The 25,613-nt window shown below is 40.5% G+C and overlaps 2 protein-coding genes across 3 annotated transcripts; one reads left to right on the top strand and one right to left on the bottom strand.

Moving 5' to 3' along the window:
• Window positions 1–1,278: 1,278 nt before the first annotated feature.
• On the top strand, window positions 1,279–20,626 carry mylk3 (myosin light chain kinase 3). The gene is made up of 13 exons (XM_027028291.2): window positions 1,279–1,993; window positions 4,563–4,659; window positions 5,685–5,958; window positions 7,828–8,294; window positions 8,623–8,728; window positions 11,062–11,155; window positions 12,570–12,679; window positions 13,225–13,366; window positions 13,712–13,782; window positions 14,441–14,569; window positions 16,765–16,917; window positions 18,835–18,970; window positions 19,420–20,626. Exons 1-13 carry the CDS (start codon window positions 1,430–1,432, stop codon window positions 19,492–19,494), a joined length of 2,418 nt encoding a protein of 805 aa, XP_026884092.2. The 5' UTR covers window positions 1,279–1,429; the 3' UTR covers window positions 19,495–20,626.
• On the bottom strand, window positions 19,725–25,254 carry orc6 (origin recognition complex, subunit 6). 2 transcript variants are annotated; one of them, XM_027028292.2, is made up of 7 exons: window positions 25,138–25,254; window positions 24,792–24,918; window positions 24,537–24,700; window positions 23,632–23,721; window positions 22,309–22,418; window positions 21,732–21,818; window positions 19,725–21,252 (listed from the first exon to the last, which is right to left on the bottom strand). In XM_027028292.2, the coding sequence occupies exons 1-7, from the start codon at window positions 25,200–25,202 to the stop codon at window positions 21,107–21,109; spliced, it is 789 nt and encodes a 262-aa protein (XP_026884093.2). In that variant the 5' UTR covers window positions 25,203–25,254; the 3' UTR covers window positions 19,725–21,106. The 2 variants fall into 2 exon arrangements, with proteins under 2 accessions (XP_026884093.2, XP_026884094.2); XM_027028293.2 differs by having other exon boundaries at window positions 21,202–21,252; window positions 21,702–21,818.
• Between the last annotated feature and the right edge of the window lie 359 nt (window positions 25,255–25,613).

The following is a 25,613-nucleotide window of genomic DNA, read 5'->3' as shown; positions in this document are numbered from 1 at the left end:
ACACAAAACTGCCAGTGATATATTTTACATGGATGCTTTATGATCTTATTTAAGTCACTGTTTACATTTACCTGACACTTTTATCCAAAGCAACCTACAATTGTGACTGAGTACAATTTGAACAATTGAGGGTTAAGGGCCTTTCTCAGGGGTGGTAACTAGGCAGTGGTGGGAAAAGTCACCTGAGAGTGGAGACTTGGCAGTGGTGGCACTTGAACCTTCTGATTACAAGTCAAGTACCTTAACCACTGAGCTACCACTGCCCACACAGTGGTACACACAGTACACTGTTTACTATGTTAATTTGTCCAATTGAAATGAAAACAGATTGTCATCTTTAATTAGATATGCAGTATTGTATATTGAGTGAATCATATAGGAATCATAGCCCTTTTAACATTTCAGTGGACTATAATTTGAACATATTACCTTAATCTGTTTAACTATTATCTTAAATAAAGTTCAACTGACCTTGCTCCCATATTGACTAACTAAATTAATAATTATTGTAGGGTATTGTTTATTACACTGATGTTGTTTAACAAACTCTAGCACTTATTGTTTATTACACTTACCTAATGTATTTTGTACTTCTAGGCATCAGTTGTGATACCTGTATTTCAACACTATTCTACTTAATTGGTATATTGGACTCTAACCTGCTGTACTGGCTAGGATGTATTCTATGAGTAAATGACAAAGCACTTTTGTAAGTCACTCTGGATTAGAGCATCTGCTAAATGCCGTAAATGTAAATGTAAATGTAAATGTAATTATTTAATGCTCTATTTCTGTGTGGGTCACTCAGTAAAGATGAAAGTATTCTCAAATTAAAGTTGATAAACTAATCATTCTTTAATTTCACAACCAAATGTACAACCGAAATAACAAAAGTGTCATTGTCCACGTATTCATTGACTGCACCATACACTATTACAGAAACAGGCTTCTGGTATAACAGACTGTGATATTCTAGCTGTAAATCCTCTCCCAATAAGCCAAAGAGCTGTGCATAATGATATTTATGGGAGGTAATCGTTCCTTACACTGCAGTCCAATCAAAACTAGGAGTACTGGAAATTTGACAGCTTCTCTGGGCCAGAGCAAGCTTGTGAGAAAAGTGGGGGGGGGGTGGGAGCACAAGAGGGGGGACGGAAAAATAGAAGTGCCAAGATAAGATGCCAGAATGGGGGTGATTATTTAAGTGGTGTCATGTTTATAGCACATACTGACCACAGTGTGGTTGAACTTGTTTTGATTGGGGGGAGGAGTTGGGAACCTCATAAAGACCCAGGGGAGAAGTGAGATCGGAAGGACCAAAATAGTTGACCTGCTTGTCCTGCTCACCGTAAACCCAAGGACTCGGAGCTGTTTCCTTTTCCATTGTCTCATCCATGCACCAGCGTCCTGACAGTGTACCACTCCAGTCATGAGTAAACAGGCCACTCTGGCCACCTGCATCGCCAAGATGTACGAGGGGGCAAAACTGGACAATGCCAGGGCTGCATCAGAGAGACCAAAGAAGGTCAGTCCGAAGCTTCTGGGCACCGTGGAGGAAAAGCTGAGCCTCCTGGAGGGCAGGGTGGACCAGGTGGTGAGCATGCAGACAGCCATGTTCCAGAAGCTGGATTCGGTGTGTCAGGGATTGGGTGCTTTGGATCAAAGCCTGGCACAACTCAGACAGGATGTGTTAGGACAGCATACTGTAAAATCTACTCATGAAGACACAGGACAGGGACGAGATGACCCAGCAGTGTGCACAGAGGTTCGAGCCCTGTGCAGTGAGATGGTTACGCTGCTGAAGAGTCAGCAGCGAGAAGGTCAGCTGCAGAGCAAGGAGCTGGAGCACACTGACAACTCCGTGTCCAGGCTGGAGAAAGCATTTGGGCACATGGAAGACACCTTTCGCAGCTCCAAAATCATGGAATTCATTCTTAGTGGCATGGTGCTGTGGAAGAAGCAAGGCCTTCTAGATGTGGTGGAGGAGGAAGAGGTCAGTGAATTTCTGGTCATATGGTGACTTTGTGTGGCTTACACATTGTGTAATATTAATGCTTGAGTTATTGTGGTTGACAACCCCCTTTCCAAAACTGAGGGTAATGCTGCGTAATACTGGTTTGTGGTCTGAGCTGTTTGACTGTCAGTGCCTTTTAGAAGGAAATTACATGTGATATATTTGAAAAAAAGTTTTCAAAAAGATTAGGTTTTTTTTTATTCATTCTTCAGTATAATAGACATTCTAGCATATTCAGTTTTTAATCGGACTTCTGAACTTTGAGTTTAAAGTCTTGTGGCCAAATTAACATGGCTCATTGGTTGCTGTTCTGAGTGCAGAGAGGCTGGATAGGCCCATCTGGTGATACGCTGTTTGGTGTGCTGAATGACTACATTATTACAGCTGTACCTAAGTTTGTCCAACTCTTATGTAACCAAATCAAATCAAACTCAGGTCTGTGTGATATATGGTAATCTGGTGTAGGGTTTATTACATATGCTTAGATGCTTACTCTAGACAGCTCTAGTATGGTGTATGTAATGGTGCAAAAAAAAAAAATAAATAAAATAAAAAATACAATAATTTGCTACCCCCAAACAAAAGCAAAGCTAATGCTTTCACATGAGCATGAATATAGCAATAATGTGACACAACAAAAAACACAGTAGTGCTGATCTGAGACCAGGTTTGTGGTTGCTGGTTAGATAGATGAGGACTGTATTTGGGTAAAGGAAAGGTAGACCTGGGTCAGTTTTAGAAAGATGACCACTTTCTTCATCCTGAAGGGATTTTAGAGAAGTAAAAAATGTGTGAGTATTAAAGTCCCTCTCCATGGGCAGATCTGATTACTGCTGGCCTTTTGGTTGAGCAGATAGAAGTGGTAAACAGGGATGCCTCACTTTGATCGCCCAATCTTTTCAAACTGCATTGTTAAATGGAGTGTGTGACAAGCCAGACCCTAAGCAGTATAAACACTCAGTAGAAAATAAAACTTATTCTGCAAAAATGTGAATGGAATCATTTAGCAAAACATAATTGCCAAATGTGACTTGGATCTTTGTGACACCATGTAATTTTCAGTTCTCAGAGATGACTAAAAGGCTCTGTTCAGTCTGATCCAGGCATTTCAAAAGGCTTGCAAGGAGTCAGCCACAATGACAAATTACTACCTTGATTTTTATTTATTTATTTAGCTTCTAAAACCAGCTGTTCCACATTTCCCTGCAGATTTGAACACTGGGTTTAACATTTTTGCACCCACATGACAACCACTCATGTTTGCCTCAACCACTTTTATTAAAGGATCAATAAGTCATTTTTACCACCAAATAGTAGCAAACAATACTTATGAAAGTGACACTTGTTTATTATGTTTACATTTTTTTCTATAAAGCTCAGCATACATGAGATTAAGAAACAAATTGCTTTGTAGAACCAATATATACCAAATAGAGCAGGTCACCCACAGGCGTCCATGTTTGAAATAGATTCAGTATAGAATCTGTGAAACAGGCCACTTCGTGTCAGTATAATAGTGTGTGTGTGTATAACAATCTACACTATAACAATCTATACTCTGTACTTTGCATAAGTCTTATGCCACCATTAGATTTGTTGTTTTTAACAATTCTATAATTGTCACAGTTGGCTGGTCATCCAGAAGGAAGGACTTGCCCACTCCTGCTAGGGATCGCACTACATACCAGCCTCGTTCCTGATCTCCTGCCTACTAATCACCTTCACCTGTCCCTTGTTTTCTCTCTATACTTAAACCCACAGTTCCCTAGAGAAAGCGTTGCACATTAATAGAATGCCAGACTACTCACCTCCACCCTGTACGTCGCAACGCAGAGTGTTGGAACAAGTAGTGCCTTATATTTATTGTGGTTTTGTCACAATAAAGAGATAAAGAGCACCTTGGCTCGATCTTGCCTCTGTGCCGCCTGTGTCACAATAGTGATCATATATAATTATTAAGATACAAACAAAAAATACGGTAAATATGTAAACAAAAAAACAATTTCTGAACAAAATTATGTCTACAAGCATATGTCAGGATTTAGTGTGACCTCCCTTGGCACTAAGCACTTCCTGAACTCCTGGGGAGACTGTCCTGAATTTTTGGAAGTCATCTTCTGGTGTCTTATACCAGACTCCTCTCAGCACTTCCCAGAGTTCTTTAGATTCAGGCTTTTCCTGCTATTGCTCAAGTGTAAGGGGAGCTCACACTAAAAACTGTAGACTAGAAGCTGTTTATTCTGGGTTTTTTTAATTTTTTTATTAATACTGCATACAAATTTCCTAGTTGTATCCTAATAAAAGGCTGAGAAATAATTATATATGGTCATTACTAATGCTAAAAGAACAACTCTTGTACTCTTCTAGTACTTTTACACAGTACTATCTCTCTTTCTTTCTCTCTCTCTCTATGTATATATGTATATATTTGTTCACCATTATTTAATGTTCTGCATTTTGTTTACCATTATTTAAGATCAGGAATACTGCCACATACTCTGCAGGTCATACAGATGTAACCGTGATACATCTGTTGGTCCTTTGTCAGATAAACTGCTCAGACGAATGCACAGGAAAGGGCAAAGCTGTCTGGTGCCATAAAGGAACTCAAACTCCAGGGGAGATAAATGATGAAGCCACTGCAGGTAGGACCTCAGTGCCTCTGTCAATGTTCTCAGAGGCATATGCTGCTTTTGTAGAAATAGTTATGTGCCAAAAATATGCGTAATAGGCAGGGCAGTTTTGGATGGCTACAAGCAATTTAAGTGATGAAATGAAGATGTCTGTGCTGGGGCTTGCTGGGTTCTTCAGTGATGTAGCTGCAGTCTGTAGTTGCCAGGTGTTCACATGAATAAAATCGCCTATGCTCTCACTGGGTTGAAAGAATAGAGTAGATTGTCTCCTTGTCAAGACAGAGTAATGTGCTACCTTCTTCCATGGTCAAGTAGACAGAACTGAGCAGCTGGTGCTCTCCTCCACCGAGCTGCCCTATGATCTCGCGTGGGCAGCAAACAGAATAGATGTGAAATGATCACAGGCGGTTGGAGGAATGAGCAAGCCATTAACTCCGGGATTGGACATGATCGTGTGACATGGGAGACCCACAGCAGGAAAAATTGGCTACAACTGGTGTTGGCAGAAGAAAAATACAGAAATGTGTAAATGTGCTCAGTGCTTACTTGTGAACTGCTATACGTAGCCTTGTACAATAGCATATTTTGATTTTGTCACATGATTGTTTCCCTGAACCATAGCCAATCTAATGGACAGATGACTATGAAACTGCTTAGAGAGAGAAGGAAGCATGAGCTCCACTGCTACTGAAATACTAATAAGTGTTGCCAGTTTTGGCTTTAAACTTGTTGGATGCTACCATGCATGCCAGTTATCAAAGCAGCTTTCATAGGTAGCAGCACCTCTGTGGTTTAGGTACTTGGCTAGTAAGCAGAAGGTGGCCAGTTCAAGCCCTACCCCTGTCAATTTGCCACTGTTTGGATCTTGAGCAGGACCCTTAACCCTCCATTGTTCAAATTTTATTCAGTCATAATTGTAAGTTTTTTGGGGGGTAAAAGTGTCAGCTAATTGTCATAAATGTAAATAAACTCGGTTAATTGAGTGCCACGATTCTTCCAGTGTGTTCCTGACCTCCAGGCTTCCTTTCTTCTCCCAGTGCTGTTGGAGCATCAGGAAGAGATAATCACATGTTCTGCCCCAGGCCACCTCACCCTAGCTGGGCCAGGAGAGGCCATGCGACCCCCTGGCGTAGGCGACGTAGCTGCAGGCAAATCCCAGCGCAGAGTTAAGGAAGTGACACTTAAGAGCAGAGAGCCCGGACAAGCTCAGGCTTTCGATCCCCAGAGTCAGCACGAGCCCAAGATGACCCAATTTCAGGAAGTGCCGCCATCAGTGATCATCACCATGACAACCGCTTCCCAGCCAGAGAGGTGTGTCTAAATCTTCTGGTTAAAAGCAGTCCTGTGGAACTGTTCACAAGTCCAAGTTCTACTGCTGTGATGAATTTCCGCTCCCCTATTTCCTCAAACATGCTCAATTCAACTCATCACTTATTGATCAGTTCAACTCATCATTTACTGATCAGTTCCTTCATGTTGAAAGTCAAGCTCGTTTAGATTGGGGATGTCATATACCTCCCTGATTATATTTAGAAGCTGTACATTTACATGTACATGTACATTTACAACAATACCACTGCTGCTTTTCTCTATGAAATTATTAATTACACTGTATTACAGTTTGTGGCATATCCAGCACAAAGTGTCTTCATTTAAAAGTGCTCTGTCTTTTTGAACTAGCTGCATTTTGCCCTCTCTAATCTTTTTTAGAAATGTAGCAGTGTACTAATCACAGGATAAAAGGCCAGGCAGTAGGTGAACACAAGCCATGTGATACTGAACACAGTGAATGACATTAAGAGCAGATAATCACCCTACATAGCCTCCTGTTGCTTTCCCTCTCTGACTGTACAATTCCTAGTCTTCAAATAAATGGGGATACTTTAATAACATAGCAGCTGATATCTGCAAGACACACTCATATGCCCCAATAACCCCTCTCACAAGACTAGCAACAAATGCAATTCATATGTAAAATTAGAGCCATCATACATCTGAGAACTGAGATGTAATTTACATCTTTCAAATAATCCTGATTATTATTGTAAATCATCCCGTCACTGAGGGGTCACACTCTTACAACTCAAGCAAGAACCAGAATTAACATATTCTTACACATCGTTAGGACATCGCCATGTGATGACCACTTCATGTGAACATATAACCTTATAGATTAAACCTCAAAACTCTTTTCATGTTTGAAATGAAAGGATTTCAAGAGACACGGTGCTCTCAGTGTGATTGCTAGAGCAATGTATTTATTGTTATATTACAGAAATCTTAGTTGATGCAGAACAACAAAGGATGGTTCTGTCCCACAGATAACAGGTTAAGTCATTTGTAATGCCAGAACCTCTCCTGATAAAGCAGGTAGAGCATGGTGCTTGTACATCTAAGGTTGTGGGTTCAGTTCTCAGGGAGTCAAGTGTCATGCTCATGAAACATGTAGATTTAGTCAAGATATCTGCCAAATGTTAGTACCCTGTTGCTGTAGTAGAAAGGGTGTGCTTTGCTGGGCAGTTTGGAGAGACCTGCACTGTGGTCAGATGTGACAAGGTGGTTCAGATGTTTTTTAATGGTCGGTAAAGGTCGGGTGGTTTGAATCCTGGATGGGGCATTGACATCCTTTGCTGGCGTGCTGGATAACAGTAGGTGTTAATATGCATGCCTATTTGTCATTGTCCTGTAACAAGAAAGAAACCTCAGCAGAGTAAAGGTTGTTATGTGAAGTTATCTGTAGCTGGGATCAAATATACAGTGGAAAATTAACTCTCCAGGGGTTTGTTTGACCTGGCAGTAAAAAAGAACCTACCAGGAGTTAATATGATACTGTGATCTGTGACTCAGTTTATAACATTCAAATGATCCATGACACAGTTTATCACATTCTAATGATCAACGACCCAGTTTATCACATTCTAATGATCCATGACTCACAGTTTATTACATTCTAATGAACCATGACACTGTTTATCACATTATAATGATATATGATTCACAATTTGTCAAATTATAATGATCAACTACACTAAAGAGGCACTACAGAAGGAGCTGTTGTTTCTGTACACAGTTAATGTGCAGTATAAAAAATATGTGATAAGTACAATGTTGAATAATGATTACTGAAGTTCTTGTTAAACCATTGGTTTGGATGATGTGCTTCTGGCAAAACCAACACAGGGTGTCAGAGCACACAGAAGACCCTGGCGCCAGAGAACAACCATCTTCTGGTTCCTTAGAGTCACAGAAGCAGGACAGAGTAGAAGAACAAAGAAAGAAGATGGAGAGAGAAGATGAGATGGCAAGTCAAGAGTCTGGAGAGCATAGTCAAAGAGAGGTCCCCCAAGAAACATGGCTCTCTAAGCAGAACATGCCTTTCAAAAAGAACGTGGAGTCTGGCATGTGGCAGCAGGAGTCAGGTGCTCTGGCAACTTCACAGTCAAGAGGAACTAAGCAGGAGCCAGTATCCAGACTGGTTGCCCAGGAAACCAAGTCTGCTGACTTGGTTCTGGAAAAACATGTCTTGTTCCACAAAGACCCCGAGCCCTTCAGCGATGGTGGAACAGAGAGTCCAGCATTGTGCAATGGGACAAAGCCCAAAGCAGCAAGTCTGAGCAAAGGTTCCAGTTCACATCTTTTGATTATTGGTATGTAAAGATTTTAATCCATGCAACCAAACTATTTTCCTTTCTTCTTTTTTAATGACTGCATCTAGACGAGTTGGTAGATAGTAGTTATTATGGGAGCTATTGTATGCCTTGAAGCACATAATAAAGTAGGTAATTTCATGCAATCTCAGTTATTACTAGCAGTTGTAATTGCAATCACTGTAGCACTCTGACAAAGTTCCTGGCCTAATGTAAGAACTGTTCTGTGTCATGACCTGTTTACAGACTATTTCTCAAGGTACACCTTTTGCCAGTTGGTGCGTTGCCATCACTGGCAGGTTTTCCATTATGTCTTTTTTTCCTCCAGATGACTGCCCACCTCAACCTGCTCCATTTGAACACCGCATTGTCAGTGCCAAGCAGGTGCCCATAGAGTCCTACTATACAGTGCAGCCCACTGAGGTGCTGGGCGGGTGAGTTTACACCCGTCTCTCTCTCCCCAGCCTGGGTGAGTGCACACCCATCTTCCTCTCACCAGCCTGGGTGAGTTCACACCCGTCTTCCTCTCACCAGCCTGGGTGAGTTCACACCTGTCTCCCTCTTCCCGCCTGGGTGAGTTCACACCTGTCTCCCTCTCCCTTCCCTGAGTGAGTTCACACCCATCTCCCTAATGCTCAGAGCTGTATGTAGATAGCTGTCTGCAGGTAGTTTGTTCCAGCAGTCTGAATCTGAAATGACGTAATAACTATACAGAATGTCAGCTTGTATGTTAGTACCGTCGACGGTATATACAGCCTACGGTTAGTACAGATAACGTACAGGATGTCAGTATGTACATCTATATAGAATGAACCACATAGGAAACATAGTCCTTTTTTATATATAGCAACTAAAAATAATAAGACAGCCAGAACACAATATTTTCACTCATGAAGTTTTCTTCTGTTGAACAGATCAAGAACACTGCTCGCTATGTAGACATAGATGTGTGAAAGGAAACTATAAGAGAAGAATAAACCAGTATAAAGCCTATAGAGTTCTTTGGACAGATAGGACAAATTGATTTTCTCCCTATTTAGTCATCATTCCAATTCTCAACAATTAGCTAGCTAACCTTCCTGTCATGTGATAGCTACCAACATTGGTAACAGTAACCGCCCTGAAAGCACACGTACATTCATGTTTGGCTAGTGTTGCTGTGTTAGGGACAGTGTAATGCCATCCCTTCCACCCAGGGGGCAGCACTTATTTTGCTGTCTTGGACTACTGCCTGCAGATGGCTCTAGTATCATCGGGGCTTGAACCAGGAAACTCAATGATAGGCAAATACTTTATTGATGATGTGCCAGTGAAAGGTAGGATAAATGAGGACAGAAACATCTTAACTGCATAGGTCCATGTCTCTTGTTTGTCATGTCTCTTGAGTGTAATGTTTTTGACTGGCTGAGTTAAACAGTTGTCCAGAACCCTTCTCAGTATACATTTCCCTTAAGACAAACATTATTGTATGTCTCTTTTGACAAGAGTATTTGCTAAACGCTGTAAGACTGAAACCAAACCCACCAAGACACGACCAGGACTGTTACAGGCCTAGAGAATTGTCACTGGGAGAGATACCCATCCTCTGCTGCTGCCCTTGGGTTGAAGACTTTAAACAGTAATTATCTGTAAAAGTTTTGCAAACTATGTCCCATAAGTTATAGTCCTCTCAAATAGGGTGTCTGTGTATAAAACTTCTGATATGATTTATCCAAAACAGATGTAAAAACCTAATTAAAGTTGGCATTCTGTTGTTTAACTGGATAGACATTGTTTTATTTTAAATACATTACACTGGAGAACAGAAACAAATCTGTCATTGACTAATTAATTAGACACAGCACTGTGTCTGTCACTGACTTTACCAATCACTGAGCTATATGTTGTAAATAATGCCATCCATGACTAAGGTAAAACTGGTTTAGGAGCTGTAGGTAAAGTATAGGTACAAGTAAATGTATAGTCAGGTATAGATATGGTATAGTAAAGTATATGTATAATAAAGTATAGGTATAAATAAATGTATAGTAAAGTATAGGTGTATGTATATGTATAGTAAAGTATAAGTAAATGTATAGTAACATACATGTATATGTATAGTAAAGTTTTGTAATCCTGGTGTCATCAGTTTATTTCTCTTAAGGTCATATACAATAGTGTAATCCATTTGTCAAAAGCCTTCCAGCCCCCCGTGTGATAAGGACTCAGCTGTTAATTATAGTTTAATGCCATCAAGACACTTTCAGCTTGGCATTTGCCTAGTTGCGTCCTCTCACTATTGCAATGCCGATAAGGACTGGCAGCCGAGACGTAACTTACCACAACATCCAGGGGCAGATGTTGGCATTGGTAGAGGACAAGAATGGTAGGTGGAGGGGTGTTGGTGATAATGTGTGGGTGGAGCAGATAGCATGTACTACTGAGGCTGAAAAATTCATCCCCACTGCCCTACTACATAAGCCTCAAATAAGCACCCGCTTGTTCTTGTCTTGTCATGGGCAGTTTATTTTGGGCAGGTGTTAAGCAGGTCTGTTTGCATGGGTTTTATTCTGTGTTAGCCACAGGCACTCTGCCCTACGCTGCGAGAAATCAACTCACAGGGAGCTTTCAACTAAAAATACAGACTGATATAGTTCATTATCACTCCATACAGTCGATATAAACTGATATTGTGTCAGACAGAGAGAGACATACATTCTTAAGCACACAAACTGTGTTTGTAAGGTGTGTGTTAAGTCCTGTGTGTTTTTCTATGGTGTTCCTGCAGGGGGCGTTTTGGCCAGGTTCATAAATGTGCTGAACTATCTTCAGGTATTACTCTGGCTGCCAAGATCATAAAAGTGAAAGGGATGAAAGAAAGGGTGAGTAAAGAACAGCTCAAATGCCATGATCACAAACCCTGCTCTGCTCCCAGCCAAAGTTACCATGCTCTCTCTCACTCTCTTTAATGGTAGCTTTTATGTCGCTACTGTCTCTTGCTTCAGATCCTGCTTTTGCTCTCATTCTTTGTATTTGCCTGTTGGTCTGCCTATCTCTTGCTTGTTTCTCTCCCTCTCTTCTTGTTTCTACCTCTCTCTCATTTTCTTTGTTTGCCTGCCCACCTCTCTGTATGCCTTTATTTCTTTCTGCTTCTCTTTTCTCTCCCCATTCTCTCTCTATTTTCTCTTCTCTCTCTTTCCTTCTGCTCCTTCTGTCCCTTGTTCTGTTCCTGTGAACAGATTTATGATTTGTGATGAGTCATGAGAACTTACACTACTACAAACACAGATAATCGCCTGCACCGAATGGAATGCTTTCATTGTCTTATGGCCTAATGGTAAACAAGATTCATGCACTCAAGCACAAAAACCTACAGCAAGATTCTCATACATACAAACATATGTGCTCACATATACACCTAAGTGCACACACACACACACACACACACACACACACACGCACACACTTTTAATGGGTATGTTTACATTTTCTGATACCGGCGTCTTCAACTTTCAATATATGACTGAATGACATCTAATGCTCCCCAAGCCTATATTGCTGTCTGTGCTGTCACGGACCACAGCAGATCAACACCATTGCCTGACCTCCAATCAAGCATTAGAATAATTAGGCTTGGTAGCTTCCCAGATGGTTCCAGACAAAAAGCAGGGGCACATGGATGACATATCAAAAGCGCTCTCTTTCACACGTTCGCCCTGCCCATGTCTTACACGCTGCCCACGGGTACATGGCTCTTTCATGCTGGCAGCACACGGAGAATAAGGCAAGTCCACTAAAGCGGCACAGGCAGGCAAGATCCCTGCATCTGATAACTGAAAAGATTTCTGGGGTAATTTTTAGAGGATAGCAAGCCACAGAAGCTGATTGTGGCAGTTACAGGGCTTACTTGACTGTCAGCCTTGAGCTAAACTGTGACTATTGCTTCTTATTGTCACAATCTGTGACACCAGGGCTGCTTTTAGTGATTCACCCCAGGTTAGGGTTAGGGCTAGGATTCACTCTGGTCTGAATAAGTGCAAATTAGAATTGTTAATTCTGTCTTCATGCTTTCCTCATTCTTTCAAGAATGTTTACTTGAAAATGTGTTTGTGAAAATGCAGCTCTTAAATCAGACTACCTCAGTAATAAGATTTAGGCATTTAAGGACATCAAAGATCATAGCCTACAATGTGATGATTAATTTCCTTTGGTGTTCATTTGTTGACTCTTCTGCCCTCCTATTCTCTCTCTTTCTCTCTTTCTTATCCCTTTCTTTTTCTCTCCCCACCCTTCCAGGAAGAGGTAAAGAATGAGATTGGGATCATGAACCAGATAAATCACGTCAACCTCATTCAGCTGTATGATGCATTTGAGTCTCGAACGAACCTTGTTCTCATAATGGAGTAGTAAGTACAACAGTCCTCCCTAAAGTAGCAAACTAGGGAGAGAAGACAAGGAAAAGGATAAAAAACATTATTACATTGCCTATGTGGGCTAGGGAATTAGAAATACAGCCTAGTTTTACTGTCGTTCAGACAGCACAGTCATGTATACCTTAGTTCATTAGTCTTTGATACTGGATCTGGCGATATCCATTAGAGCCTCATTTGCAAGACAAATTCCCTTTCACTTGCTGTTTTCAGCAGCTCACTTCTCTCCCGTTGCTAGCGGGAACTAGACACGCCCACACATACTACTTCACATCAGAGTGAGGCTGCCTCATCTTATCTGCAGTTTACCAGACAGGAGAACACACATTTGCCTATGACTCTTTATGCTGATTTGTCAGTAATGCATTAAAAGATTAGCTCTACTCCATAAAGACGGGTCCCTTGCATCATCCTGCAAGGTGGAGGTGATTCTGGCTGTATGTGACAAAAACACGCAGCATTTCAAATACGCAGCTCGGTCTGATGCAGATACTCCCCGCCATTGTTGTGTGTTTCCGTAGTGTGGAGGGTGGTGAGCTATTCAACCGCATTGTCGACGAGCATTTCCAGCTGACGGAGCTGGATGCCATCGTGTTCATGCGGCAGATCTGTGAGGGGGTGCAGTATCTTCACCAGCAGTACATCCTTCATTTAGACTTGAAGGTGAAAAGATCTGCGAGAAGCTGTGCATAGCGCCTGGTGTCCCTGTAAAAACTGCACTAATGACTCAGTAATGGCCTGGCTGACAGGAACAGTCCAAGTCCTGCGAGTTTGTCAGTACAGGTTCAGAGAGATGTCGTATACTGCTGGTAAAAATGTGCAGAACAGAATGGCAGTGCGCACAGTTGAGTAAACCCTGTACTGTTAACACTACTCAGTGACCCCATAATGTATATTGCAAGGTATGACATGACGTTTTGAATACATGAGTTTTACAGTTCATGTTTGTAACTAAAGGCATCAGGTGCAATAATAACACAAACAAACGTTTATTTATTTTTACAACAGCCTGAAAACATACTGTGTGTTGGCAGCACTGGAAACCAGATCAAGATCATAGACTTTGGACTTGCTCGAAAGTAAGTGAGAAACCCTATTCTACAGTCCTCGTCATTTTCTGCTCACAAACACAGATGGCTAGAATTGCAGCTCAGGTGGCTTGTGATACTAAAGAGGGAGAAAAGCATCCCCAGTTGTCTGTAATTATACTCTCTATCAGTTCCCTCTTGTCTACATGAGAAACCAATTCACTGTGATTCATCGCACCAACATGGCGGTATCATCCTGCCCCCACACTACATTTAGTAACCATGACCACCAGTGCATCTCCATCTACATGACTGGTCACAGAAAAGACTGACATGAAGAGAGCATGTGTAAGATGTTTGGGTTTTTCCAAGCTCGTGGAGAACAGTTCAGCTGTAAGATGCACATTGTGTTTGTCTGTAGCTCTGAGTCACTGGCCCTGTTGCTTTATGTTCCTCTTAGAAATGTGCTAAAATTCACACACAATGTGCTTCTCTTCACAGCATTGTGTGTATACTGCAAAATGGCTTTGAAAAATGGATTCCATAATACATTATGCAGAATGCTGATGATAAGCTACTGAGGCTATCTGTATGAAAACATACACAGTGCAAAAGCACAACATGCACATTGTGCTTTTTGGTGTGTCAGTGCAGTGGGGTTGGGTTCGAGTTCTGATGTCTAACTTCCACTCTTTGTCGTGACCTCCAGGTATCGGCCCAGAGAGAAGCTGAAGGTGAACTTTGGGACACCTGAGTTCTTGGCACCGGAAGTGGTCAACTATGACTTTGTGTCATTTCCTACAGACATGTGGAGTGTTGGTGTCATCACGTACATGCTGTAGGTTTACATTTGGAGAGGTTGCATTAAATTGATAATATCTCACCTTACAGCTCAAAATGGTAGTGTTTAAGCCTAAAGCTGACCTTTACTTTAAAATATGCAATATATGTTTCATAAAGGTCATTCCAAGTAATCTGTGCAATGAAAGTGAGTCAGAACCCATAGAAACATACCTGAGAATGTCATTGCTTCTAGGGGAAGAAATGTTTTGATGGCAGTATAAAGGCATGTCTCTCACTCCTAGAACTAAACAAAGCACCTGACTGCACTGAATTGGAAATTGCCGTGCTCTTTCTGACTTCTAATGTCAGAGAGATCAAAAAAGAAATGCAAATAGAAAGCCCCATAAAAGCTGGACATCAGAGAGTATGCTCAGGCTGAGAGCACTCAGTAATACCCCAGTGATAGAGCACCAGTCTCTGGCAGCAAGCTAAGAGGCTCAGAAAGCACAATGTCTACTCAACCCCAATCACAGAGCCAACAACAAAGTAAGCGATAGCTGAAACCTGTGTCTCCTGTCTTGCAAAACACACACGCACGCACACAAACATTACGTGTTTCCCTGCAGCAAATGTACTTTCCTTGCCCTTTCATATGTTACTTGATGCATCATCTAAATAACAAAGTCAAATTTATTTATATTGCACTATTTACAGCACATGTCACAAAGCAGCTTTAGAAATGTCTTGGTCCAGATCCCTAATGAACAAACCAAAGACGACAGTGGTGTGGAAAAACTCCCTGGGAGTATGGAAAAAGCATTGGGAGGACCAAGACTCAAGAGGGAATCCATCCTCCAATGGGCAGTCCAGCTACTAACCAGTCCATGATTTAGTACATTCTGTTTGATTCAAGTAACAACGTCAGTGTAGATGTGGGAGTCTCAGCTATTCCATTGGGTCTAGGGTGGAGTTTCAGCTATTCCAGTGGTTCTAGGGTGGAGTCTCAGCTATTCCAGAGTTTTGTTGCCGATGGGCAGCTCCAGTCCTGTGATGGAATCATCTTTGCTGTAGCAAGCAAAGTCCACATGCAGTAAATGTGTAGTTGAACTTTTTAGTCCTTGCTAGGACTCTGGCTGCTGCATTCTGTATAAGTTGGAGTACATTTAGTGACCTCTTAGAGCATCCAGTTAGAAGACCATTGCAGTAGTCCAATCTTGATGAGATAAAATCGCAGACCAGTTTCTCTGCATCTGATAAGGAAAGTAAATGTCACTTCACACAGTCCTCAGGCCTGAGAACCACTCGTCCCTCAAGTGTGATAATTTACGCTGTTCTACATAGGTGATGCCCTCATAATTAATATGTGTTGTTAGTAAACACAATTAACTTTGGCCCATATTTACTACACTAAATAGAATGATTTTACCCTGTTTTTAACACACTACACTAAAGAGGATGTAACGTGGAGCGATCACAAGGGGGACGCACACGCTGAGAAGAGCGAGATTTATTAAGGACAAATCCACAATCAGAGTTTTAGAAGAGCCCAGGGTCAGTGAGCCAACACGTAGTGTACAGCAATATATAAACAAACAAACAAAATCACACTATGACAAAAAAGAGATGCAGGCTATAACAAAAATGCAAGTAATGATAATAACCAACACTAAACACTAGCAAATACAAACAGGCAGAGAAAACATGAGGACACTAGTAGGTGCCAACCATGACAGCGGATATTTTTTTTCCTTTTTTTTTAACACACCTACACTAAAGAGGATGATTTTATCCTGTTGTTTAAACACAACTAAACTAAAGAGGATGGTTTTTATCATATTCTGTTTTCTTTTCTTGGTTCTTCTCCACCTGTTTTTGTCTTTTTTCTCCATTTTGTTTTATCCAAATGTTAGTGTATACACATGAATAGGCTACACACAGCACAAGCACATAACGTATAATGTGAACTTATATGCAGCATACCTTCCCTCCCCCAAAAAGTATAAAAAGTTAACAATATACAGTATTCCATTTTCAAGGCATTTTCAAAGCATATCAACACAATTACTTTTAAATTAGTTTCTGAAAACTGTTTGCCAACATATAGCAACATATCAGCATTTGTCACCAGGCTGGTACAAGGTTGTTTCTTCGGTTTTCCCAAACGGTTGTAAAACGGTTTTTAAAATTGACCAATCTTAATCACAGGATATTACATAAAAGTGCTCTTCCTGTGTGCTTTGTGTTTTCCAGTTTAAGTGGCCTGTCTCCATTTCTTGGCGAAACTGAAACAGAGACCATGAACCACATCCTCCGTGTTAACTGGGACTTTGATGCTGAGGCATTTGAGAATGTGTCAGAGGAAGCCAAAAATTTCATCTCCAGGCTGCTCCAGCCCGCCAAATGGTGCTTCTCTCTCTGTCCATCCACGTCCACAGCCTTGGATAACTCACATTAATCTCAGTATACTTTCTATACTGTTTGTAATGCAAGCCTTTCCATATTAACACATATTAACATTCTTCTTCTTGTTATGAAACAAACAGCGTAATTCCTCATCTTTACCATGTATCTCTCTCTACTGGATGAGAGGCACGCTGAACTGCCCTGACTGGCACACTGATGAGTGCTGACCTTGGAAAGCACATTGAAATCGGAAATTAACACCCCCCTAACCCCCCAACAAACATCCGGATGCATTTGCCAAAGGCCTGGGTTTAAATTAGCTGGGTATAACAGGCTGGGGCCTGGAACAGCAGCAGCTGGTGAATACAAGGGTGCTCTTTTGTAGCTGTGCCACGTGCGCCTGTGTGAGGCACGTGGCCTCTCCCACTGTTCAGCTGGCGTAAGACAATGGCAGACCAGCATGGCAGGGCTGCAGGGTGCTTGCTAATGAGCTGGTAATCTGTGACAGGGTACACTTAGTGACGAAACATGCACCCACACTCAACATTCTTCACTTTTCGCAATGGTGATAATGCTATCTGGTGACTAAACATGACCCCTTGTCTCACACACACACACACACACACAGAGGACAACACAGCGTGAACATTAATTTAATACATGGTAATTATCCATGAAAGTTCTGCAATTTGTGTTTTTGTCTAAAAAAACATGTAAAATAAGACTAGAGTTTTCATTTTTTTCTGATTGCAATCTGATTGTCCAGTCTTTTTGTCTTTAGTCACTTTAGTCACAGTTTAAAACTATTTCAGCAAGCACCATTTCACCTAAGGAAACCTCAGACAACACACTGGAATTGAACCAAAAAGCCAGAGATCACTTCATGTTTTAAGAGCTCCACCATTCATGATATGATGAAGACTTATGGCAAGGGGACAGCTGTAGTCTTATAGAACACTCTTGCCCTTGTGCGTGAGTTAACCTTACCAATAGAGGATCACCACCCTGACACTCAATTATTTATGCTGAATTTGGAGAAGAGTTACAGTAAGTTGTCTGGTGAGACTGCTCCTCCCAAAAAAACAAAACAAAAAGCAGAGCAGGCCATGAGTAGAGTAGAGTGTACTTTAGTGATCAGAGTGTATTTTAGTTCATCCCCAGAACCAGAAGTGTAAATCCTGTTGTGGCCATCCATGTCACAGTCCAGAGTCCAGCAGACATGGTGGCTGCCTAAAAAGGCATTTTTGATTTTATAAAGATTTTGCCTTTTTAAAACAATTCTAGTCACTTAAATATGCAAAATTTGTATTTTAAACATGTTTGTAGCACATTCTTTTTTGTACGTTTTATTTGCCAGATTTGTGAGAGCTTTGTTTTAATGTGAGCAGAAATATCTTATTGCTATTTCTGCTCACACACAAACGCATGCACACAAACACATACACATAAACCCAAACACACAAACGCAAACACAAAAACAGGTACACAAAAACCCATACACACACAAACCTATACACGTAAACACATACACACAAACTCAAACACACAGACCCATACACACAAACACATGCACACAAGCTCAGGCACACACTTACACATTGGGGATGTGACATTGTTAAACCTGTATGTATGCTCTTTCCTAATGACCACTAATAGGATGTCCACACTGAGAAGCCTGGTGCTCCTTCCAAAATGCTGATTAAACAGGGCTGCCTCTTGAGTGACTTACCCTCTCTGATTATCATACTTTAATTGGTACCAGAAATGAGAACATTCTACTGGTGGAAGTGTAGTCTAGTTAACACCTCAATGTCATTTTTTATTCTTTCATTTACTTAATGACCTACTTGGCTGGCTGAATAAACATTAATAACATTAATAACCACTAATAACCCGTGTGTCTGGTGTCTATTATAGCAGTCGGCTGAGCGCGGCGGGTTGCATGAAGCACAGCTGGCTGAATAACCTGGAGGACAAAGCAAAGAGATGCAGAGTTCGTCTCAGGTCGCACCTGAAACTGCAGTGCTACCTAGCAGCTCAGCGGCAGTGGAAGGTACTTTTGTCATCACTTGATCACGTGCACCTATGCTTCAGCTGTATCAGATGCCACACATTTTACAGTCAGGAATAAGTTGCAGACCTAACCCACCACTCCTCACACCGCTAAAGTTGCTGTATCATTTTTATTGGTTCTGATCACAGGCAGGTGTTACCTACATTTACCTAGTAAATCTACTCAAATTGAAACCAGGTCGTCCATTCAAGATGCCACTGGAAATGACACATTGTGCACTAGTCATTAAAATTCCAAGTACACAGAACTAGCCTAGAGGTAGATTATAGGTTTAGAGTATATTAACCTATGTGTGTGGATATAGTGGGTATATATATCTACTAGTCAGTTGGCTTGAATATAGTTTCCTTTGATTACCAGGTCACAAATCAATTGTTTAACCTTATCAATCATTTAACCTAACCGGTTAACCTAATTGTTTTTCACAGAAACACTTCTATGCTGTTGCGGCAGCCAACAGACTAAAACTGTTCCAGCAGAGCAGGTCCATGAGCACTCCATGATTCTCATGTAAACACAGGACTGAGAGAGCAGAGTGGTGGTTCTTCTCCTCCACCTTCATATGACAGTCTCCATGAGGATCACAGGACAATGTGTGAGGATTACAGGACAATCACCAGGACACAAACTGAAAACAACCCCATTTGTGGAATGTGTGGAACTACTGTATATACTGCAGAGTGCGGAGACATGCTGAAGTTATTCTCCCTTCTGTGAAGGATTTTTTTTTTTCTTTTGGCTTTATTGCTTTGACTCAATATGCAGAATACCTCTGCCTCTCATGAGTCCCTGATGCAATAAATGCACATGGACTCTTTTGGAACCTGTAATTTTTATGTGAAATGTATTGAAGTAAATGGCACCCCCTGTATATTGGAACAGTAGCCAAAGGTAACTGCTTTCAAGTATTACCATCCAAAACAACTAGAATTTTCTCAAAACATGGCACGTGATGCATTCTGACTGAACAACAGGAAGTGAAATCAGCATTTCCAGGACACTTGTCCTTATGTTAACCACTGACTGATTTCATGAGTTTAAGGGAGACTTGCACATCAACAGTTAACAAGACACTATAGAAACAGTAATAAAACATACTTAAAAAGACCCACAACTTGACTGTTTAGTATTTAACAATTGAAAAACAGAGATTGCTTTATTTATTTCACAAAAGCAGAAATGCCATGGCTGAACATGGTTATTATACTAAGAATGACCAAGAATCCTGCTTTAAACATCATTACTTCAAACATGGAGCATGCTGCCTGACAGCAAAGTCAAAGTCATTTACCTGAACACGAGTCATTCAAAATATTTACCTTCCAGATTTACCCAATTGTTTTTGGGTTTTTTTTTCCAGTAAATGTCACTTCAGACCAACATGGCATAACATTGAGTAAGGTTTGGTGTCAGTATTATTAGTGTGATTACTGCTATCTATACATTTTGAGCACTGAAAACCTTTAACCCACTTTACACCATTACTCATTTATCATTAAGAATCTTACTAATAGTTGAGCTGTGATAGTAAAAAGTTCATGTTAATTACATGCATGGTTTTATCAGTGTGTGAAAACACCTGCAATAAAGCATTCTTGATGTACTGTTTACTTTTATTAAAACATGGAAACTAAATTGTGCTGTAGGCATTAATTCAAGCAGTTTTACACAAAACACCATCATAAGAAATGTAGGTGCCTGAAACTTTGAAGTGCACTGCGGTAATTAAGAACAGAATCCCTCACATTACCAACACGAGACACTTAATGCAAATGACAGCCATATGTAATGAAGGGCTTGATTAAAAGCACCTTACCCTGTAGTGTAGAATCACTTCAACCCTACATGAACAATACAATAATCAAGGTATTCAGGCCCACACTGTGGAAGTGTAGACAGTGCCAAGATAAACTACCAATTCATCCCCAACACATTAAAAGTAATTTCAATGAATGCAGATTAACCAGAGTATCTGTACATCTATACACAAAGGTTTGGCTCTCATACATTTTACCTGACCCCCAGAGTCAACAGTGCCACACAAAAACAAAACAAAAACACACACCACTTTAAGAAGGGGGTGGTGTGGGGGAAATAAAAACAAAGTCCATGTGCCTATGAAGTGGCTGCTTTTTTTTGGAGGGCATTCTCTAGAATTTTTCGCTTCCACTCTTCATAATTTTGTTTCTTTTCATCCTCAGACTCCTCCCCCCTTAGATGCTGCACCTTCTGTTGCTTAGGAGATTTCAGCAGCCAATCATCTGAGAATAGAGACACAGTTCAAGATCACATGAGAGTCAGGGACAGAGCTCAATATACTGCCTTGTTGCAGTTAGGATAAAATCACAAAATACAACCAGACAACCCATGTCACAGAGATGATACAATTTAGCTTTCAGAGGTGTAGTGTCTCCTGACTTTTTAGTGAAGAACTTTCACCATCTATACAACAAATCTTTAATAACAGTACGTGTTCACACACCACCACAAACTGAGACTGGATTCATCTATACTGAGTTACGCAAATTCTCTTTAGATTTGGATGCAGCCTTAAATCACAATATGTACACAGGGTCTAAAACATTACATAAGCATCCATAGGCTAATATTAATTTCTTTGTACTACTTACAAATAATTGACAGAAATTCATCTAATGCCAGGATCAGACCACACGATTTGTGTAATTTGATTCTGGCATAATACACAAACTTTGTTCAGATTAACAGTGTCATTTTTCACCATCCTCCATTTCTTGCAGTGTCTCAGTGAGAGTCTTCTGTCTTTTCTGTGCTATTTTGACAAGTCCCTTCACAGAAGAGTTTTCACCTGCAAGAGGAGAGTTGGTATGAGTGGCGGCAGACGTAAATTTGTGTGTGTAAGGCTGTTTTTTCCATCTCATTTAAAAACCATCTGCTTATACATGTTCAGAACTTGCAGGTTTCATAAAACCTACCGTAATTTGCTTTGAAGCAAAGAATTATGGTCAAAATTAAATCATGGATATTATATAAATAAAACTTTTTAAACAAAGGTCTCAAACCAGAAGGGTGAAAAACAACCCCTTTGAGAAGAGTCCACATGTTACCTTTAACAGAAAACAAGTAACATTTATCCTGCATCTATGCCTACCACAGCAGCAATAAAACATGACAAAGCAAAATCACTTTGATCTATAAAATTTCTAGAAAATGCATTTTAAGAATCAATTAGCATATTTTAGCTGTGTGGTCCTGACTAAGAGGACTGGACCTCATTAGGTTACTAGGAATGAACCTTTATTGCTTCACAAGACAGAATTCTTCAGGTTTACACTCACTGCAAATCTCCTGTCCAAAATTCAGAAGCTGAGAGCACAGCCTGTCAAAGATGGCCTTCTTTGTTCCAGAAGAGGATGCCAGCTTCTTGTCAACTCTGATTTTCATGCACCTTCAAAGTAAATGTCAGAACTGATGTCACTTTCCCCCCACCCTCCACAGTATTTGAACAAAATCACCCACACAGTGGCAAATACTGTAGCCTTCTTCAAAGACAAAAGTAAACCCCTAAAACACAGCTCAAAACTCAAATTACAGTACAACACTGCCCAGAAGTAACATCGTAAGCCTAAAATACCAGATAACCTAGTAAATACTAACCTAGATGACTTACAGGCACCATACATCTATTACAAGAATACATGCACTGTACGACAAACTTTTACATGGCCATAGAACTAAGAATAACTAAATACATTAAGAACTACAAGAACTAATTAAATGAATAGGAAAGGTGATAAGTTAATCAGAATTAATAGAAGAAGTCGCTTTTAAAATTTGCTTAAACCATTACATGATTCTTGATATGCTTTAGCATATCAAGCTACATTTATTTTCTGAAGTGCAAGAAAATGTAGCCGTCAGTCAACCTAATCAATGATCATGTTTTAGATTCATGATATTTTGAACCTTTAAGATAACAGGTGTTTAAAAATTGAATGTTCAGAACTGTCATGTGACCACAGAAATGGAATTGTGTCATTATGAATCACTGATAAATTACAGCTCACATCCCAATACAAGTCAATATTTGAACATTAATTTTAAGTTACCTAGAATAATCCAAGTATCCTGCCTATATAGATATTGTCTACAATATGTATTAGCTGAGAGCTCATCATGCATCACATCCAAAACAGAGAAAGCCATATACAGCACCAGTATGTATTTAGGACTCATGTTCCATAAGCAGGGCTCTCCTCCCAACAGTGCCATAGTCTTAGCATAGCCTATTATCACACCATATCAAGCCTTGTGATATAATCAGATTAGGGAAAATGCAGGAGAACCTACAGCACCCCAGGTGGCAGTTCTGATCTGTATAACCAGCACATCTAAAGGTTTAAACAATAGCTTGGAGAGGGTGAGTGGAATTGTGTACTGCAGGTCACGGTGTGTGACTCAACAATTGCCACCTGCACAGTAAATGAAAATATTTACTGGAGCCACTTTTTTCAAAGCTCTACTGCCAATAAATCCTTGCTGTCATTGCTCTTAAAGCATCAAACTAATATGTTGGAGAACACCTCTATATTTAGCCCAAGGGCAGTTTATGACCATATCGGTTAGCAAAACAAGATGCGTCTAGTCTCCAACAGACTCACTTGCAGGCCATAAACAGGGCAGCAGTGGTAAAGAGAGGGTTAGACAGGTCCAAGTCCTGCTGCTGGGCGGTAGGTAGACTGGACTCATACCTAACATGACAAAAACAAAAACATACATCATTTATATGTCCTGCAAGAAGCACATCCACCAGCCAGCACGCGCGCGCGCACACCATGAGAAACAGCTTGTAGACACAAAGCTAGAGACCATGTCCTATCTGCTGTCCTGTACAGTTTGCATTAGTCATTCTCAAGATTTATCAGTGGGAAGTTCCTGGACACAGAACCGCTACAGGTTAAAGATTTGGGTCTCACACTGTCCTCAACCTGCCAATAATTACAGGTAAAGTCTAAAACTTGTAGTGATGGCCCAGTTAAGGTACTCAGGTTAGAAAGGTGCTCAAATTTAAAAGGTTGCCAGTTCAAACCCCACCATTGCCAAGTTGGGCCGTGAGCAAAGCCCCTAACCCTCAATTGCTCAAGTTGTACTCAGCCATGATTCCAAGTTGCTTTGGATAAAAGCTTCAGATAAATACCATAAACATATAAACGTAAAACCTATTGTAACGCTACAGTACATAATGCAAATAGCAGCATTAAAAAGCTAGCATGGCAAGCTCATCTGTAAGGTTCCCATAGACTACAGTGCATAATTACAACAAAAAATCCAGTCAGTCCATCTGACAAAGCGTTTGACAAAAGCTGAAAATGTAAAGTGGATTTAAAAAAAAAAACACAAAAAAAACATAGGTGCATGTTAACACGTACTCTAAAAAGAGAACCATAACCTCATACAGAGGGCAATGACTATAGGCACAGCCTCTATACAACTATTAAAAAAAAAAATCGAGAAGAGCAATCGTAAAGATATAATCGTAGTCTTCGTTTAACATGTACACGCTTACCGCTGAAGGATCTGCGAGGCCATTTTGATTGCGTCCGTGCATCCATACTTCACAGCCAGGTCTCCGAGGCCCACACGCGACTGTAGGCCGAGCATGCATTCCAACGACTTCAGACTGCTTTGATAGATTTTCTTATTCAACCCAGAGAGTTTGATGGCGTACTCCTATTTAGTACAAAATAGCGACAAATTTAAAAGTTTAATTAATAATCTCGAGCACTGAAACGCATAATCGTACTGACGTCAGAAGTTGCACCTTGTCGAATGGAAATTTCATTGAAGCTGCTGCCAACTCGAGGCAAATAATTGCCTTGCTAGTGGCCGTTGCGTTACCGAGACCGGTACATTTAACTTGTGCCAGCCGCATGTACTCCTCTGCCTGGCTGCGATTGGGGATAAGAACACAAAGTTAACTGGTGTCCACATGCTTTTCATCTCACGCTACATCACTGCTTGAATACAAAACGACAAATGTAGCTAGGACGACTAGCACTGATAGCCCAGAAGTTCTCGTGTGCTGGAACAAAGCACAAAATACAAATCAGCATAGAACATTATACTCTTTCCCTAAAACTTCAGAAATAGATACAACGTTTACATACCTTAAAACTTTAACAGAACTTATACCCATTTTGGACGCAAGCTTACAAAATAACTCCTTGTCCATTGTCACTGTTTTGTGAAACGAACGTATTGCTAATGAACCGAAACAGCTGAGACTTTTCGCGGGAAATTTTACTTCTAAAGATACTTCCTCTTCTCTGATAGGTGAAGCCCGAGGGAGGGACGGGCTGATGACGACACTTCCTCTTCTCTGATAGGTGAAGCTCGAGCTGTTAACGTTATCTCTGAAGAAAACGAGTTTTATGTTTCCGTTTAATTATCTAGAACTTCAGAAAATGTTTTTTGCACACTTTTTATAGCATAATAAAATATATACTGTTTATACTGCACGTGTTGACACCGTTCATGGAGGGATTTTATATATATATATATATATATATATATATATATATATATATATATATATATATATATATATATATATATTTTGTTTCCCCATTTTTGACTCCAAATA

This window comes from Electrophorus electricus, chromosome 21, assembly GCF_013358815.1.
Source record: "Electrophorus electricus isolate fEleEle1 chromosome 21, fEleEle1.pri, whole genome shotgun sequence".
NCBI lineage: Eukaryota > Metazoa > Chordata > Actinopteri > Gymnotiformes > Gymnotidae > Electrophorus > Electrophorus electricus.
The sequence above is the reverse complement of the archived record's forward strand: the minus strand, read 5'-3'. Positions and strand labels throughout refer to the sequence as shown.

Coding starts and splice junctions, on each gene's coding strand:
- mylk3 (XM_027028291.2), top strand. CDS start 1,430: ATGAGTAAACAGGCCACTCTGGCCACCTGCATCGCCAAGATGTACGAG. Junction 4,660..5,684: donor AAATGATGAAGCCACTGCAG/GTAGGACCTCAG, acceptor TTCTTCTCCCAG/TGCTGTTGGAGCATCAGGAA. Junction 13,367..13,711: donor TCCTTCATTTAGACTTGAAG/GTGAAAAGATCT, acceptor TTTTTACAACAG/CCTGAAAACATACTGTGTGT.
- orc6 (XM_027028292.2), bottom strand. CDS start 25,202: ATGGACAAGGAGTTATTTTGTAAGCTTGCGTCCAAAATGGGTATAAGT. Junction 24,919..25,137: donor AGTTCTGTTAAAGTTTTAAG/GTATGTAAACGT, acceptor CCCCAATCGCAG/CCAGGCAGAGGAGTACATGC. Junction 21,819..22,308: donor TTTTGGACAGGAGATTTGCA/GTGAGTGTAAAC, acceptor CTCCTCTTGCAG/GTGAAAACTCTTCTGTGAAG.